The sequence below is a fragment of the Nicotiana tabacum genome, chromosome 13, assembly GCF_000715075.1.
Source record: "Nicotiana tabacum cultivar K326 chromosome 13, ASM71507v2, whole genome shotgun sequence".
In the NCBI taxonomy this organism is placed as follows: domain Eukaryota; kingdom Viridiplantae; phylum Streptophyta; class Magnoliopsida; order Solanales; family Solanaceae; genus Nicotiana; species Nicotiana tabacum.
Window position 1 is genome coordinate 89,276,490 of NC_134092.1, and position 19,413 is coordinate 89,295,902.

Sequence of the window (19,413 nt, forward strand, 5' to 3'; positions counted from 1 at the left end):
CTAGTTCTAACAAATTGACCTAGTAAATAACTTGAAATTCCTTGTATCAGTAGTTTGCTCTTTCAACTGATGAATGTTCTGAAAATCTAGATGGATTGCTTGAAGCAACTTTATCACCTGCACGGCTGCCAAAACCACTCAAAACGGTCACTTTGCTGATTGGGTTATCCGTTCCTTTCTTGCTTTCTTCTGGCATAATTATTCATTTGGTTGCCACACTAATTGGCTCTGCAGTTCGACTTGAAAGGTAAAGCTCCAAGATGCTTTTTACTAAGAAAGCCCTCATTTTGTGTTAACAGAATTTTCAGTTCCTTAATATCTTGATATCACGACCCAAATTGGGGGTCATGACCGGCAACTTTCGAGCTTGCCTCCTGAGGCGAACCTTTGATCAACTAACCTCAGCAGCACAATATAACCCAATCATGCATAACATATAAGCAAGTTATATGCATGTACTCATCAACTAATAGTCATCAACTAACAATAATGTATCAACTACATTGTGAAACTCAACGTAGGTGTGAGAAGGCACGGGAGAAAATATGTTATTGATATTGGATGATAAATACAATACAAGAGGTCCCTATTTATAGAAGCTATACACTACAAGGAGATATTACTCATCTTCCAATGTGGGACAAGACTACACTATACATATCTGTAAATTAACACTCCCCCTCAAGCCGGTGCATACACATCATATGTACCGAGCTTGTTACACATGTAACTAATACAAACTTTGTAATAATATCTCCTGAAAGTATTTTTTCTCTGACAAAGTGACAGTCGATCTCAATGTGTTTAGTCCTCTCATGGAACACCAGATTTGACGCAATATGAAGAGCAGCTTGGTTATCACACACCAGTTCCATCTTGCTGATTTCTCCGAACTTTAACTCCTTGAGCAACTGCTTGACCCAAACTAACTCACACGTTGCCATAGCCATGGCCCGATATTCGGCTTCGGCGCTAGATCGAGCAACTACATTCTGTTTCTTGCTCTTCCACGAGACCAAATTACCTTCTACTCGAACACAATATCCAGACGTAGAACGTCTATCAAAAGGTGATCCTGCCCAATCAGCATCTGTGTACCCAACAATATGCTCGTAGCCTCGATCCTCGAATAGTAATCCTTTACCTGGAGCTGACTTTATATACCGAAGAAGCGAACAACTGCATCCCAGTGACTATCACAAGGAGAATCCATAAACTGACTTACAACACTCACCGGAAAAGAAATGTCAGGTCTTGTCACTGTGAGGTAATTCAATTTGCCAACCAACCTCCTATATCTCGTAGGGTCTCTAAGAGGCTCCCCTTGTCCAGGCAGAAGCTTAGCATTCGGATCCATAGGAGAGTCAATAGGTCTGCAACCCATCATTCCAGTCTCCTCGAGAATGTCTAAGGCATATTTCCGCTGTGAAATAACAATACCTGAGCTAGACTGAGCGACCTCAATACCTAAAAAATACTTCAATCTGCCCAGATCCTTAGTCTGGAAGTGCTGAAAGAAATGCTGCTTCAGATTAGTAATACCATCCTGATCATTGCCAGTAATAACAATATCATCAACATAAACCACTAGATAAATACACAGATTAGGAGCAGAATGCCGATAAAACACAGAGTGATCAGCCTCAGTACTAGTCATGCCGAACTCCTGAATAATTGTGCTGAACTTACCAAACCAAGCTCGAGGGGATTGTTTCAAACCATATAGTGACCTGCGCAATCTGCACACACAACCATTAAACTCCCTCTGAGCAACAAAACCAGGTGGTTGCTCCATATAAACTTCTTCCTCAAGATCACCGTGGAGAAAAGCATTCTTAATGTCTAACTCATAAAGAGGCCAATGACGTACAACAACCATGGACAAAAAGAGATGAATAAATGCTACTTTAGCCACGGGAGGGAAAGTATCACTATAATCAAGCCCAAAAATTTGAGTATATCCTTTTGCAACAAGACGAGCCTTAAGCCGTTCAACCTGGCCATCCGGGCCGACTTTGACTGCATAAACCCAACGACAACCAACAGTAGACTTACCTGCAAGAAGAGGAACAAGCTCCCAAGTGCCACTCGCATGTAAAGCAGACATCTCGTCAATCATAGCATGTCGCCATCCTGGATGAGATAGTGCCTCACCTGTAGACTTAGGGATAGAAACAGTGGACAAAGAAGATATAAAAGCATAATGAGGTGACGACAGACGATGATAACTTAAACCGACATAGTGGGGATTAGGATTAAGTGTGGATCGTACACCTTTGCAGAGTGCAATTGGTTGACTAAGAGGAGACAAGTCCGCAGTAGGTGCAGAATCTGATGTGGGGCGTGAATCACCTGGGCCTGATGCTGGATATGGACGACGATGATAAGTCAAGAGTAGTGGAGCTGCAGAAGGTTGAACTGGATTATGTGGGGGAACTGGAGCTATAGGTGGTGGAGCTACAACTGGAGCTGTAGGTGGTAGAACTAGAGCTATAGGTAGTGGAGCTGGAGTGACTGAATCTCCAAAAGATGAAACTGGTAATACCTCAGAAATATCTAAGTGATGACCTGAATGTGAAGTATGATTGGGTTTCAAAGAAGGTAACATCAGCGGACATAAGGTACCGGTGGAGGTCAGGAGAGTAGCATCGATACCCTTTTTGTGTTCTCGAGAAACCCAAAAATACGCACTTAAGAGCACGAGGAGCTAACTTATCTGTTCCTGGAGTAAGGTTATGGACAAAACAAGTGCTTCCAAAGATACGGGGTGGAAGAGAGAACAAAGGTAAGTGGGGAAACATGACTTAGAATGGAACTTGGTTCTGGATAGCTGAAGATGACATACGATTAATAAGATAGCAAGATGTAAGAACTGCATCCCCCCAAAACGCAACGGAGCATGAGATTGTATGAGTAGGGTACGAGCAGTTTCAATAAGATGTCTATTCTTTCTTTCAGCTACCCCATTTTGTTGAGATGTGTACGGACAAGATGTTTGATTAATAATCCCATGAGATTTCATAAACTGTTGAAATGGGGAAGACAAATACTCTCGGGCATTATCACTACGAAATGTGCGAATAGAAACCCCATATTGATTTTGAATTTCAGCGTGGAAGGTCTGGAAAATAAAAAACAACTCAGATCGATTTTTTATCAAAAATATCCAAGTGCACCTGGAATAATCATCAATGAAACTGACAAAGTAGCGGAATCGTAAGGTGGAACTGACCCGACTAGGACCCCAAACATCTGAATGGACTAAAGTAAAATGTGACTCTGCTCGATTATCAAGACGCCGAGGGAAATGGGAGCGAGTATGCTTACCGAGGTGACATGACTCACACTCTAAAGCTGACAAGTGAGATAAACCATATACCATTTTCTGATGTTTTGACAAACTGGGATGTCCTAACCGTTTATGTAATAAATCTGGTGAATCAGTAACAAGACAAGTTGTAGAAGGAAGACAAGATGTGAGTCCATGTGATTTAGCAAGGAGAAGGTAATAAAGTCCGTTTGATTCACGCCCGGTACCAATGATCCGCCCCGTACTGTGTTCCTGTATAAAAACTTAGTCATCAAGAAATAAAACTAACGCATTTAAGTGATTTGGCTAAGCGACTAACAACTATGAGATTAAAAGGACTATTGGGAACATAAAGGACTGAATCTAAATGTAAGGAAGGAAGTGGGCTTGCTTGACCTATTGCAGTTGCCATGGTTTGAGACCCATTGGCCATTGTGACTTTTGGAAGAGATTGAGAATACGAAATAGTAGTGAAAAGAGATTTGTTACCAGAAATATGATCTGATGCACCTGAATCGATGACCCAAGACTCGGAGGATGAAGATTGGGAGAAACAAGTCACGCTATTACCTGTTTGAACCTAAGTTGCTCGGACTCGAGTGTCGGTGTCCGATACGGGTGCGGATCTAGAGGTCAGATCCTTCATGATCTAAATTTAAAGATTCGGGGGTACGGATACGGGTGCGGGGATTCGGCTAAAAATAATTCAATTATTTAAAAATAGAGTTATAAAAATATGTCTGAATTATGAGACATTATGTGGAAAGCTTACAAGGTATTCCGAGAAGGAGAAAATATTGAACCAGAGTAGAATTTTAGAAGGGGATAAAAGGAAAAGGACTGACATAGAAATTTATATATCCAAGGTATTCCATTTTCTTCCATATCATTATTAGCTTTTGATTTGTTTTAAAAAATCATTGTATCTGTCCCAAATTTCTCCGTTGATTTTGGTCAAAGTACCCAAAATCGGTTGACCAGATCCGACACGGACCCTACACCCATACCCACACCCACGTCGTGTCGACACGGGTGCGACACTGAAAGTGAAGAGTCCGAGCAACATAGGTTTGAATAACAGAAGCTATCTCAGAAGATGTCTGCTTACATGCTTTATACTGAAGGAACTCAATATAATCTACTAAAGAAACCATCCGACTATTCAAAGCATCGGTTCCCATGTCGCTATAATTTGTAGTAGTAGGGTTAACTCATGTGAGAAAACTGAAGAAATAGCTTAAAAAACACTGTTTACAGCAGGAAAACAGAACACTGTTCTGCGTCGGAAACACTTTTCACGCCTGAAACACTATAGCTCGCCAGAAAATTTCCAAAGTTGTCGGAATTTGTCGTAACCAGGATGGATAGACTCGGAATTCCCTTGCGAGCAAGCTGTCCTGAAGAAATGTTTTCAAAAAATGGCCGGAAAGGTCACTGTTCACGCCGGAAAATATAAAAGTGGTCGGAATTTGATTTGAATGTAGATGGGTAGGCTCGGAATTTTGAGGAGAGTAGACTGTCCTGAAGAAGCTTCACGAAAAAATGGCCGGAAAGTGGTCAGAACCCTCACCGGAAAAGTTGCTGTTGCCGGCGCGTGGAGGAGCGTGGCGGCTTTTCTGCCGGATAAATTTTCAGGGGTTGGTCGTCGGAGGATAATCTACCTCGTGGTGGTGTTGGTTTTAACACAACATCGACAAAAAGTGATTTTCACTTAGACAAGCCTTAGGTCACCGGAAAAAATTGCACGATGACTAAGTTCTTTCTTCCCGGTTAACGCTGGAAAGACGCACAACGATCTTTTCTCACTAATGCTCTGATACCATGTGAGAAGGCACGGGAGAAAATATGTTATTGATATTGGATGATAAATACAATACAAGAGGTCCCTATTTATAGCAGCTATACACTACAAGGAGATATTACTCCTCTTCCAATATGGGACAAGACTACACTATACATATCTGTAAACTAACAGTAGGCATAACGTAACATCTCTTAACAACACAAATGTCACCCACGAACAACTTTGGACCTCACTATCTCTAGCTCTAGGACTCAATATTTTAACCTGCATCTAAAAAAAACGAGGTGTGAATTGACCGATTAGTGAGTAGTTACCCAATCCGAGGCTGGATCAAGACATGCTAACTTTAGAAAAACATGTTCAACAAATTGTGTGTGTGTGTGTGTCAAAAAGAAGTTCTTAACTTTACTTACTTTAAGCAACTTGAAAAGTATACTTTATAACTCATATCTGAATAGCTCAGATACTTATAACTGAATCTCATAATGTATCATCTTCCATTAACTTGGCTCTTCTTTGTATTCCATATTATTATTATTGTTGTTAAGAAATAGACTTGGGCCTAACTCAATCTTAAAAGCTAGCTCATGAGGTGAGGATTGCCGAAGACCATATAAGAAAGCAAACAAATGAATCCCCCAATGATGTGAGACTCTAACACTCCCCCTCTCCCGGGACTGGACATTTGGAGCGTGGACAGTATAATATGGGGCCTAACATCGGGTAAACCAAGAGTTAGGAACACGATGAAATAAAATTTAACCACATTCATGAATTGTCAACCCACATGAGCGTAAAATGTGAAATATCAAAATCATACAACAAAAGCATTTGTGGGAAACATTATCCAAAAAAAAAAAGCATTTGTGGGAAAAGCTCATGTAAGTTCTTGTCCTTCAACGCTGAACCTGAAGCATAACTTACAGTTGTCGTCAGGCTTTTCATATTGGCTATTAATTCGGATGACTTATAAAAAGTATGTGTTGGCGGAAAAAGTGTCAGTTGAGCAAGAGGTGTCCTAATGCATTGGAATCAGGGTAAATACAAATGGTCCTAAGCTTGGACATTTATTATACTACAGCAGCGAAGCACCCAGTATTTGTTTTTCTTCTGAACAAGATCGTATCTCAGATTATTCTTGTTTGTAGTCACCAAATTAAGTTCTTGTTCAGTATCAATACTCCATAAAGTTTGAGAAGTTCTGCTTAACATTGATGGAACTCTTATATGTTAAGTGATGGGAGTCTCTGGTTACTTTACGTGACATGGCCTGCTTGCATTTTTTGGTTGAACTGAATTACTTCCTTGACATGCCACCTCTAGTATGTAAATCCTTATTCCGTAGATTAGTTTGGTTTTCTTTCAGTAAAACGGACATTACCTCGGTGATTATTTAACTGTATTATTATGTTTTATATTTATTTTTGGACAAGTACGGTGCCCTGAGAAAATTCAGAAGCAGCACCAGTAGCCTAAACTTCTGCTAAGTTCTTAAAATAAAACAATATACCTCAGATGTATTCTGCATTAGTGCATTAAAATAGAAACCGCCCTTTTTATTAAGAAAATTTTCATTTTGAAAAGTTGAATAATCTCATGATAACGTTTATAACCTATGCCACTTTCTTAGTTCAATTATTCTCTTTACAGTTTTTCTCATCCTAAAATTCATGTTTTACGGAGTCAGCAATTTCACTCGTTGAAGGTCTTATGTCTCAGATATAGAACACTGGTATGTGCACAATATTAAGCATAGGGGAGTCCCATGTAAGGGGATTGTGTCAGCATTTATTGCTTCGGAACTAGTGAACTTGTGGTGATAGTTTCTCCTGTGTATTTCCTGACTAGGTAAAAGATATGCTTCATTATCGTTGTTAACAACTTGTCTGATTTGTTGTGTTCATTGTTGTATTTTTGATCTTTATATATGTGGAGAATAATCAAAGTCTCGCATTCTTAATGTTTCACATTTTGCAGGAGTCCTGGCAGCAACCCTGAGTGGCTGGGCAATATAATAATTGCAGTACTTATTGCTGCCATAGCATGTTTGACGCTGGTATATCTTTTGTCATATATTCATATTTCAGGTATGTTGTAATGCAATTTCATTTTTTATTGCAGATGATAGTGATGAGTTATTTTGCGAAGTTGTCCTTAGACTATGGGCTGCCTAGTCATTTTATCCCCTAATTAATGGTTCTTATTTTTTGTACCCATCTATTAGGCTGTTATTTAAAGTACTTATGTGGTGATAGGTGTTAAATCGGGCTAGCGTAACTTGTGCTATTGATGGGCTCTCAAAAAGGGATAAATTTATCTTTTTGGCTTAATAGACAAATAACACAACTTGTAAGGATATGTAAAGCCACTTCCCTACTTGGACTTTTCCCAGCGAAACAGTTCTACTTGGCAAAGCACATACAATTAATGCCTCGACCGTGTGTTTTCTTCAAATGCGAACATGGATAACATATATACCCTTTCGTTTCAATTTGTGACGTAGTTTGACTTGGCACGGAGTTTAAGAAAAAATGAAGATATTTGAAACTTATGGTCTTAAGTATTGCCATGATATTTGTGTGGCTATTAGACATTTGAAACTTGTGGTCTTAAACATTCCGTAACATTTGTGTGGCTATAAAAGTTTTTCATTAAGGGTAAAATGGAAAAGTTAAAGTTGAATTGTTTCAAACATAGAAATGTGTTGTTCTTTTTGGAATGGACTAATAAGAAAAATATGTCACATAAATTGGAATGGAGGGAGTAACATCTTTTACTGCCACATCTTCCACTCCATCACATTTTGTCATTGCAAATCCCTTCTTCCCCTGGAACTTTCCGGAAAAAACCCAAAAATCACTGCCAGAAATCTGTTTCTTCTTCTTCTTCCACCACCATAAAGTACAATCATAACTACCATATGCACAGCCTTTAAAGCTCCTTGAAAAGTATTACTACAAAATTATCATTTCATTCTTGATCCTCATAGTCTTTAGATCTGGCCCCTATTGGATTGATGTTGTTTCATCAAGGTCAAGGGTACACCACCTGATGCCTCAGTTGTATATGTTTCTTTGATTCACTACTAAGGAGAAACTTAACATGTACTCCCTCCGTTTCAATTCATATGACACATGCTGACTTCACATGGAGTTTGAGGAAAAAAGAACTTTTGAAACTTTTGGTCTTTTAAGTATAAATGGTAAAAGCTTTGTGGGGCCATATCATTTTTGTGGTTATACAAGTTTCTCATTAAGGGTAAAATAGGTAAAAGAGAAAGTTTAAAGTTAAATTATTTTGACCAAAATCATCCTTATAGTTTCACCTCAACTTTCACTATATCCTTATAATATTCCACTTAACAGGAGTCAACCTAAGTTTTCCAAACTTAACCAAAAACATTCCTCTGTTAAATTTTCCATCCACTTCTAATGGAATTTTACTTCTCATGTGACCTTCCTTTATTGAAGTATTATTTTATTTTACCGAAGGAGATTCGACAATTTTATCGCCAGAATGAGTCTCTTCAAAAAAGAAAAAAGTAGTCTTTGTAAACCCTAACCTTCAATCTCTCTTACCCACATCTTCTTCTGCTCTTTAATCTTTCATATTCAGCATATCCTTTCTTCGTGTTTATTGGGTTAGCTATTTTTTTTTCTTTTTCTTTTTGCATTTTCTTTTGGTTATCTTTATTTTTGTATTCAAGTTTGAATCTTAAATCCTTGTTCAGAACTGGTTTCCATAGTTGGAGTTTGGATCTTGTAGCTCTTTCTGTGACGTTGGATGATTTTTTCATATATTTTTCTACGTGTGATTTGGCTATTTTGACAGATATCTGTTTCATATGATATTCTTGATTGTAGAAACATCATCTGTTTTTCCTTTTAAATGCTTTGATTGAAAACACAAAAATAAAGAGAAAAATAACAGGTGTTCCAGCAAGAATGGCTGTCACGAATCCCAGAAAATCGTATTTAAAATCAAAGAAAATCTCTTTAAATTGTTCAGTGTCCCATCTGTATCAAGTTTGTCTTGTAGGTTTCTAAACTGTGAGGCAATTAGTCCATATAATATGCAGGAAATGGGGCAAGGTAATAGAACAATCTCCGTTTTTCCAATGAAAGGAAGAGGCTTCACCTAAACCATTACAAACCCATTTCTCAAGCTTACCAAAGAAGTCACGTGTCTGTGTTTTAAAGAAGGAAGGAGAAGATTTTGTGAGAAATCAGGAGAAAAAGGATGGGTTACGTGAGAAGCAAAATTCTGTTAGATGGAAAATTTAACAGAGGGATGTTTTTGGTTTAGTTTTGAAAACTTAAGGGATGATTCCTGTTTAGTGGAATATTATAAGGATGTGAAAGTTGAGGTGAAACTATAGGGATGATTTTGGTAAAAAATTCTATAGAAATGTGTCATTTTTTTTGGAACGGACTAATAAGGACAGTGTGTTATATAAATTGAAACGGAGGTGAGTATTTAAAATTGCAGAGTGGCATGTTAGCCTTTAGCAGTGTCCAAAAAGTAGATACCTTCATAATCCAGACAAATAATTGCCTGGTTCCTGTTACAGGATCCATCTACTCATCCACCCTTCCCCTTCCTCCATCGAAACAGATGCAAGAAGACCACACGACTGACAAGAATCTCATCTAAAGTTAATTACTTTAACTTTGCAGTGACTGCAATTAAAATCTCATAGAAATCCCTGTAGGTGTGGCTATTATTTGGGGTGAAGCACAACTTTAAATCAAAATCTCATTTTGAGTTTCAGGTGCAAAGGTGCCACTTATTACAGTGACCTGTATTCTGTTTGGCATCTCGCTTGCAATGGTTCAACTAGGTGTTGTTCCTCCATTTACTGAAGATACTGCCAGAGCTGTAAATGTAAGTTGATGAACACTTCCATGCAAACTTCAAATTAACAAATCTTGATGTAATCACACTGAGCTCATTCTTATCCATCAGTTTTAATTGAATGGGTAGGAGTAATATCTTAAACACATTTAAAGCGCCAATCTCTACCTTTATCCATAAGTTGAAAGAACCATTGAACACTTATGATATCCTATGAGTTTTGATGATTGAATGTCTTTGTATAGACTCTACTTTTTATATATACTTTATATGCAGGGTTTGTTACCATCATATCAATACAAAAACAACAAACTTAGTGTAATTCTACAAGTGGGGTCTAGGGAGGGTAGAGTATACGCAACCTTACCTCTACCTAGTGCAGGTAGAGAGGCTGTTTCCGATAGACCCGCGGCTCAGGCCAACATAGTCGAGCGAGCATTAAAGCAACAAAGGGATATAGTAATGAAAGAGTCATGGAAAAACAACAAAAATAGCAAAATAGTAACAAAACAAAGCAGAAGCAACATCTGATAGTGATAGACATCCAAGAATACGACAAAACAAGAGTAATACTAAAACTACTGATAAGGCAGGAAGAAAGTTTTATTACTACCTACTAACCTTCTATCCTAATTTTCGACCTACACAGTTTCCTATCAAGGGTCTTGTCCTGTGTAAGCTGAAGAAGCGCTATGTCCTGCCTAATCACCTCTCCCCAATACTTTTCCGGCCTCCCTTTACCTCTCCTTAAACCCACCATATTTAACTTCTCACACCTCCTCACTGAGGTGTCAGTGCATCTCCTCATCACATGCCCGAACTATCTCAGCCTCACTTCTCGCATCTTATCCTCCACGGGGTCCACTCCTATCTTTTCCCGAATATCTTCGTTCCTGACACTATCTCTCCTGGTATGCCCACATATCTATCGCAACATCCTCATTTCCGCTACTTTCATTTTCTGGAAATGAGATTTCTTGACTGGCCAACACTCAGACCCAACGACATAGTCGGTTTAACCACCATTTCGTAGAACTTACCTTTAATTCAAGGTGACACATTCTTATCACACAAGACACCAGAAGCAAGCCTCCATTTCATCTACCTTTCTCCAATACAGTGTGTGACATCCTCGTCAATCTCTCCGTTACTTTGGATTAGTGACCTTAGGTACTTGAAACTTCATCTCTTGGGGATGACTTGTGTATCAAGCCTCACTTTCGCCTCAGCTTCCTGAGTTACGTCACTGAACTTGCACTCCATGTATTCGGTTTTAGTCGTGCTCAATTTGAAGCCTTTGGACTCCAGGGTTTTTCTCCAGATCTCCAGCCTTACGTTTATTCTGCATCACGTCTCTTCAATTAGGACAATGTAATATGCAAATAACATGCACCATGGCACCTCCCCCTGTATGTGACACGCCAATATATCTATAGCCAAGGCGAATAAGAACGGGCTAGGAGCTGATCCCTGGTGCAATCCCATCACGATTGGGAAGTGTCCCGAGTCTCCTCCCACTGTCCTAATCCGGGCCTTAGCACCATTATACTTATCCTTAATCGCCTTAGTGTATGCCACAGGAACACCTTTACCCTCCAAACACCTCCATAGAACTTCCTTGGGACTTTGTCGTACGCTTTTTCCAGATCAATGAACACCATATGCAAGTCCCTCTTCCTCTTCTTCTACTGTTCCACCAATCTCCTTATAAGATGGTTCCCATTATATCAATAAAATATTTATCTTCATCAAGAAAAAGTGGGAACGACCATGAGATGCTCCAGTTGTTTTTGATACTTCATTAATGAAACAACAATGTCTAATGATTATTAATTGAATTGTTTGGTTATCATATCTATTGATCCCGTCATATCTTCCTTATGACACTAACTTCCTACTGGTTTAATATTTTCTTCTACAGTTACTAAATATAGTAGACAAATCATGTTACTATAATAAACTCTGTGCATAGTCAAACTCCGCCATGTGAAAATGTGAGGCATATGTTACTTCAAAAGTTTTGCATAGGACCTACTTATATCCGTAGCAAATGTAGCTTGCAGAAAGTTTATATTATCTCTACTTTATGGTCCAACTCTCCTCAAAATACTAGTATATGATAATGAAATTTGCACAGAGGTAGCACAGAAAATCTGATGAATATTTGAACCACTTTTTTCAGGTTGTGCATGTTGTAGATATGAGAGGAGCTAATGGCAAAAAGCAAGAACCAGTTTCTCGCATCTCCTTGTTTTCAGCCACTCCAGGAAATCTAATAAAGGAGGTTGAACAGATTGGAGAAGGATTTGTTTGTGGTACTGATGAGCCTCTTGATTTTGTAACATTTTCGGTCAAATATGGTTGTTGGAGCGACAAGAATGCTAATATTGGCTGGCATGAGCTAGATATTCCTCTGATTCATGTTGAGAATGATACCAAGGGTGACAATAGAGTTACTCATGTATCCATTGACACTAAAGTATCCACACGCTGGACTCTGGGCATCAACACTGATGAGATCGAGGATTTCCAGTTGAAAGGTACTTACAAATACTTGTGGAGGTTGTCATTACCTTAACCTTATCTCCTTGGACAAATAAATTAGTTAGGTTTCACTAGCTGTCATATTTTGGGATTTTCAGAGGTAAGATTGCCCTCTATTAAAATTCACCCGACATGAGCTGTCTCAAATATTTGTCCATAGAACTTTAAGCGCAAAAAGGTTCAGTTACGCTGTGAAAAGTACTTTTTCCATAGAGCTACACCTTCCTATTCAACAAGGCTAATACAGAAGAGACTTTTTTCCTTGACTTCTGTTCTTGATCATGCTTTCTGCATGATTTGCTGTTCATTGTTTAAGACTTTTCTTATAGCTTAATCTATTTGGAGAGATGATGCACCTCTGAGCCGCCTTTTTTTTTCTTTTTATCTGGACTAAGTGAGTTTTACAGATACCTGAGATAGCATGGGCCTCCATCAGGCTTTTGCACCTTGACCTAACAAGGCCACCTAGACTTTTATAATTATAGTTCTTCTTTATATTCTTATAGATAGATGACTAGGTTATTGCAGAAGTTGCATAAAATTAATGAGATGGTCAACCAAAGCTTGAGCTATGGCTAGCTTTCAGCAAAAGTTCAGCAACATGCAGAAGATAAAGATGAAATGTTTAGCTCTTTTTTATTTTTGGTGTAAAGGAAAACTTTTGGAGGATCATGAATCCGTTTTAGATGCCCTAGATTCATTGTAAGAAAAACAAGGGTGAATAGTGTCCTTTTTGTTTAGTTTTGTATGGGCACTTACATTGTAATTATGAGTGATTTCACAATTTCAGTGAAGTCTTTATATTAATATACAAAATTGTTACCTTCTCCAAAAAAAAAAAAGAAAAGCTTGAGCTATGGTGGAACACCTTAGATAGCAAGGGTTTTAGGATAAGTAGAAATAAGACTGAATACATGCACGGCAAGTTTAGTCAATATGAGAAGAGCAATGAGATTGTGTTGCAAAATGCAGACAATTAAGATATCTTGGCTCATTGTTTCAAGAGAATGCAGTGATAGATGAAGATATTACTCATAGGATTAAAACCGGATGGTTGAAATAGAAAAGTGCTTCCAGGGTGTTATGTGATAGAAGGATCCCTACCAAAATGAAAGGTAAGTCGTATAGAACAGTTATAAGACCAACAATGTTATATGGTAGTGAATGTTGGGCTGCTAAAGTCCAACATATCCACAAGATGAGTGTTGCAGAGATGCGGATGCCATGATGAATGTGTGGTCATACAAGATTAGATAATATTAGAAATAATGTAGGTGCAAGTAGCACGTATTGAGGATAAAATGAGTGAAGGTCGCTTAAGATGGTTTAGTCATGTCCTGCGTGGATCTACAGATGCACGGTCCATAGGTGTGTGAAACTATGGTGAATGAAAGTGTTAAAAAGGGACGAGGTCGACCTAAAATCACATGGAAGGAAGTTGTATTGAATGACCTACAAATCCTTGAAATCGATGCAGGCTTAGCTAAAGATAGGGTATAATGAAAGAAAAAGATCTGTATAGGTGATATATGCTAGTTGGGATATGTTTTAGATTGTTATAGAACTTCTATTATTATTATATACACATATTTAGCTTATTTTTCACTTTTATCTTATTTGGTATGATGATGATATGAATCAAGCTCAATGAAGAAGTGAGGATTAATATAACCGACCCAACTTGTTTTGGGCTGAGGCATAATAGTAGTAGTTGTTGTCACTCTCATTCTAGTTGAGGCCTGTCCAGTATCATATCATGCTAAACAATGGATCCAGGGGTTCTGGTAACTCTATAATTTTAGGCTGGTCTGACTTTGTGGTGTCCTACTTTGTGCTTTATTTTTGATGTCTCCACTCAGAATTGAGAGTTAAATATTTCTCATGTAGTCTTCTTGAGTTAGTAGAAAACAATTTAGAGGAGTTCGTTTGGCTCAAGTTGTGCATCACACTAAGGAAGATTCCATAACTTGTTCTTAGTTTCCCCTGTAGTTAAAATTGTTCCTCATACTAAATGTGATATAATGTCCGGCAGAAAAGAAGAGGTATTACACTTAATTTATCTAGCCCACATACTTCATGTCCTTGGTCCTTACCCCGTCAGATATGAAAAAGTTCACTCTCTTAAAACAATGCTCACTAGAAACGGTTTAGTAAGATGAGAATAAGAATTTTTTTTGTAGTTATAGCTCAATGCCTCTCATGCTCTCTAGACTGCATTCTGGTGCAGGTCTAGATGAGGGGACAAGTTAGCAAAATAAGTTGAGAAAAAGACCGTAAAATGCTGTTCTAAAGACTGTGCAGATGAGCGAGGGTGAGAGAGAGAGAGATTTTGTGACCTTGGTTTCAATCATGTCTATAATTAGAGATGCGACAACTTTATAAACTTGGTCGAATCATGTCTACAATTGATGCAAGTCGCTACAACCAAGTTTCAGTACTAGTACCGGATAGTGGAAAATACTTCTCTCTCTCTCTCTCTCTCTCTCTCTCTTTTATAGTGGTAATAGTTCACTCTTTCTGCTCTTGGTCCTTTAATTATTCAATTTAGCCCCAAAAAGGAAGATTATGGTGAAGATAGGCCATCACTGTTTCACCTTGTGTTGAATAAGTCAAAATATGTTCAGTAGGTCAAATCTCGGCATATATGTCGCAAGAGAAATTGGGAAGCCTAGGTAATCATTTAGAACAACTTTTCTGTTTTGAACTTATTTAGAGACATAGAGCAAGGTGATAACCTTTATGCTAAAATACTCTGTTAGCTAAGCTAACCATATAGATTACCAAATACCTTGGAGCAAAACCAGGTGAAGAACTGAGAAGAGCCTCCTAAAGCTCCACAAGAATCCTAGGCTCAAATTGTTGAATGAAACTGATCATTCGTTCAAGAGTACACAAACTATATTGTTACACCTGCATAATAATCATAGCCAAGAACAGATGCATTATCCTTTTTTTTATTTTTTATAATGGTAACAATTTTATATATAAAGGGAGAACTACACAAGTTGTGAAGTCTCCAGAGTTACAAAAGAGAGAAAATAAAATCCTAGATGTGTGTCATCTTACAAAAAATCTAGGACATAAAAAATAGAGTCTGCTTCTTCTATGCTTACTTCTTTACACCAAAAATAGAACAGGACTAGACAGTTCATCTTCATTTTCTGAATGGAACTGTGTAAGTCTTCAAAACATCTTTGATTTCTATCTAGCCAAACTGTCCACCAAATGCATGCTGGCACAATCTTCCATCTCTTCTTCTGACCGGATAGGTTGCCATCCCTGCTCCAACTTTTTAAAACATCAACTATTCTTCCAGGCATCACCCATCTGATTCCCCTTAGGTTGATGGAAATTTTCCAAAGCTTCAGTCCAATTGCAGTGTAAAAAGAGATGGTTTATTGTCTCTTCCTCTTCTCCACATAAGTAACGTCTAGAGGTCAGTTGATAGCCTCTCTTTACCAGATTGTCATGAGTCAAGACTACTTCTTGAGCCAAAAGCCAAGTGAAACATGCCACCTTATGGGGTATTTTAACTTTCCAAATCATCTTCCATGGCCAGCACCCAACATGATTATTTGATAGGTTGTATTCCTTATAAGCTGACTTAACCGAGAAGATACCTTTACTATCCCCATTCCACACCATGTTATCCTCGGCTGCAACAATGCCTCTGAATTGTGCCAATACATAGTAGAATTCTGAAATTCTAATCATCTCCTAGTCATTTAATAACCTTCTGAAGTTGAGGTTCCACCCTTGTTCTGACCATACACCAGTCATTGTTGTCTCTTGCTGTTGACATAAGTTATATATATTTGGGAATAGTTGCTTTAAAGGTTCCTGAGTTAACCAGTTATCCTCACAAAAAGAAATCTTCATCCCATTACCTGCTTTGTAACTAGACTTTCTTCTGAAAGCTGGCCAGTAATTTCTTATAGATCTCCACACTGACCCCATAGGGAGTGCTTACAGGCTTTGATGTCCAATTACCTCCCATCCCATATTTTGATTTGATGACCTCTTTTCATAGTGAGTTCTCATCTGAAGCAAACCTCCACAAACCACTTCATCATCAAGCTTTGGTTCTGCACCTTCAAGTTTCTAATTCCCGGACCCCCTTCCTTTTTGGTAACTGTCAAACTCTTTCATCTAACCAAATGAAACTTCTCTCTTTCACTGTTACCTTTCCACTGGAAGTTTCTTCTAAGCACATCAAGTCTTTTTAGCACGTTTGCAAGCATTGGAAATAAGGACATCATGTGGATAAGGCATCCAACACACTATTGATCAAAGTTGGTCTCCCTCCCACTGATAGATATTGACTCTTCCAGTTGGTCAATTCCTTCTCACATTTCTCTAAAACTCCATTCCATATCCCTTTTGATTTGTTCTTTACCCCCAGTGGCATCCCCGGGTATATAGTGGGGTAGCTCTCCTATCTTCCACCCAAAAATCCAGCTAGATTATGAATGTCTGTCACCTCATTGACTGGAAAGATATCACTTTTATTCCAGTTAATGTTCAGACCAGAAGTGGCTTCAAACAGTATAAAGATCACCCTAAGCATAGTTAGTTGATCCTTGTCAGCATCACAAAAAATCAGGGTGTCATCTGCATATTGCAGATGAGAGATCTCCATACTATTAACTGCCCTTGCATTCACCCTGAAGCCTCTGATCTATTCATGCATTTCTGCAGTCTTCAACATATCATTTAGACCTTCCATTGCTAAGATGAAGAGGAAGGGGGATAAAGGATCTCCCTGTCTCTCTGGGAAGAAAAGAAACCAGTTGGAGAGCCATTTATGATTACTGAGAATTTCACTGTGCTGATACAGTACTTGATCCAACTGATCCATCTGTTGTCGAAACCCATTTGAGCTAGGATTCCCAGCAAGAAGTTCCAATTCAAGTGATCATAAGCTTTCTCAATATCCAATTTACATAATATCCCTGGAATTTGCTTTTCCACTCATTAGCTTTTAATACTGCATCCATTATCTGGCTTTCATTAAATGTCTTCCTTTAATGAAAGCCATCTGTTGGCCATCCACCAGTTTGTGAACCACCTTTTTAAGTCTATCTGCTAAGAGTTTTGAGATGATTTTATAGACACTGCCTATTAGACTGATGGGTCTGAAATCCTTTAACTCCTTAGCACCCACTCTTTTAGGAATTAATGCCACAAAAGTAGCATTGAAGCCCTTCTCAAAAAGACCTTGTTCAAAGAAGTTCTGGACAGCAGCAATAACATCAGCTCCTATAATCTCCCAACACTGAATGAAGAAGGCCATAGAAAAGCCATCAGGGCCAGGTGCCTTATCTCCTGAGCATGCTTTGACACTCCCATATTTCCTGTGGTTCAAAGGGGCTTAACAGCATCAGGTTGTTCTCTAGGCTTCATGTTTTATACATAGGATACTCCATAAATAGTAAAAACCAAAAGAAAAAAACCCTAATAGATTGATTGTCTTCCTACATATATTAACCTTTGTAAATCTTATTTTGTTTCTTTATCATTTGGTAGTGAAGCTCCAAGCCTCCAACTGCCATTTGGATACTAGGAAGCAGAGTTTTTGTCTGCAATGCTATTTTTGACTTGTCTATAAGTAAAATGGAGAGAAAAAGATAAGGAACTAGGACAATTAGTGGAGAGAATTTTGACCTAATCTATAAAGCTTCCTAGTAATGACTCGGTAGTAAATAATTGATGTGCTCTTTCTATAGTTGAGATAGGGGCACGTAATGATAGATCACATCTGTATTATTAAAAGCCTGTGCTAAGAATGGATTTTGTTCTTGTTCTTTCCACTGTTCTTCTGATCTTTTCTTCCCCAATTTTGTGGGATTGATGTCGGTGCAGACGGTACCGAGGAGTTGGTCCCAATTGGCGACAAGAGTAATGCAGACGGATGGCACATAATTCAGTTTTCAGGAGGGAAGAAGGCACCAAGGAAATTCAGTCTGACGCTTTTCTGGGCCAACAATCATACTCATAAGTCTCAGAAGAAGGATAGCAACATAGAGCAACCCTTGCTAAAATTGAGGACAGATGTTGATAGAATTACTTCCCCAACTGAAACAGTACTTAAGAAGCTTCCTCGGTGGTGTTCTTTGTTTGGAAAGTCCACATCTCCTCTTACCTTAGCTTTCTTGAGTAGTTTATCAATTGATTTCTAAGTTTCATGCAAGGGAATGCAACTTTTACAGGGAAAAATCAGAGTAGCTACAAAACATAGATAGGGGTGGCCGTAGCACTTTGAATGGTAACAAAAAAATACACGTGTTCATAATATGATTATCTTGTACGCGGATTAAATGTTTATTTGATTTATAACAGTCGCAATATGATTCTATAGATTACATCAGAAGTCTCAATCTGTTGAACTGATTTTGTATTCTTGCCGCTAGCGCTTCCATCTCTCCAAAGGCTGAGGTACCTATCAGCTAACCAAATTATATTTTTGTGAGACTGAGTTATCTTGCTTTCTTATAGCTTGCAGTATTTATCCAAATTTTCTATGAAGCAAAACGTTATGCTTAATTATTTGAAGAAACAATATCATTAACTAATGTCTCTTGCTGTTTGTAGCATTTTATTTTTCATTAGTGTATTTGGGTCTCTACAGGCAAGCATTTTATATTTCCCAAGCTTGCCTGAGCCGATGATCTCTTGGAAACAGTCTCTCTACCTGCATAAGGTATGGGTAAGATTTGCTTACACGCTACCCTTCCCAGATCCCACATGTGGTAATATACTGGGTGTTGTTGTATTTGGGTCTTTTTCCTTTTCTGGAAGATATTATTTTGCTTTATGCAGATTCGTCCTGTGATCAAGTTTTTCTTTTCAGTTGTGATTTAATTAGAACATCATGAGTAAACAGTCGACTCGTCCCATTACA

The 19,413-nt window shown here is 38.3% G+C and overlaps 1 protein-coding gene across 2 annotated transcripts in view; it reads left to right on the forward strand.

Moving 5' to 3' along the window:
• The window catches only part of LOC107772037 (uncharacterized), a 46,190-nt gene extending 27,314 nt beyond the window's left edge, over positions 1–18,876 (forward strand). For both annotated transcript variants that reach the window (XM_016591547.2, XM_075228135.1), the window contains 5 exons: positions 91–247; positions 7,092–7,201; positions 9,886–9,998; positions 12,151–12,508; positions 18,375–18,876. In XM_016591547.2, the coding sequence (XP_016447033.1) occupies positions 91–247; positions 7,092–7,201; positions 9,886–9,998; positions 12,151–12,508; positions 18,375–18,691 (1,055 nt within the window). In that variant the 3' untranslated portion in view covers positions 18,692–18,876. The remainder of the gene's footprint in view (positions 1–90; positions 248–7,091; positions 7,202–9,885; positions 9,999–12,150; positions 12,509–18,374) is intronic.
• Positions 18,877–19,413: the final 537 nt, after the last annotated feature.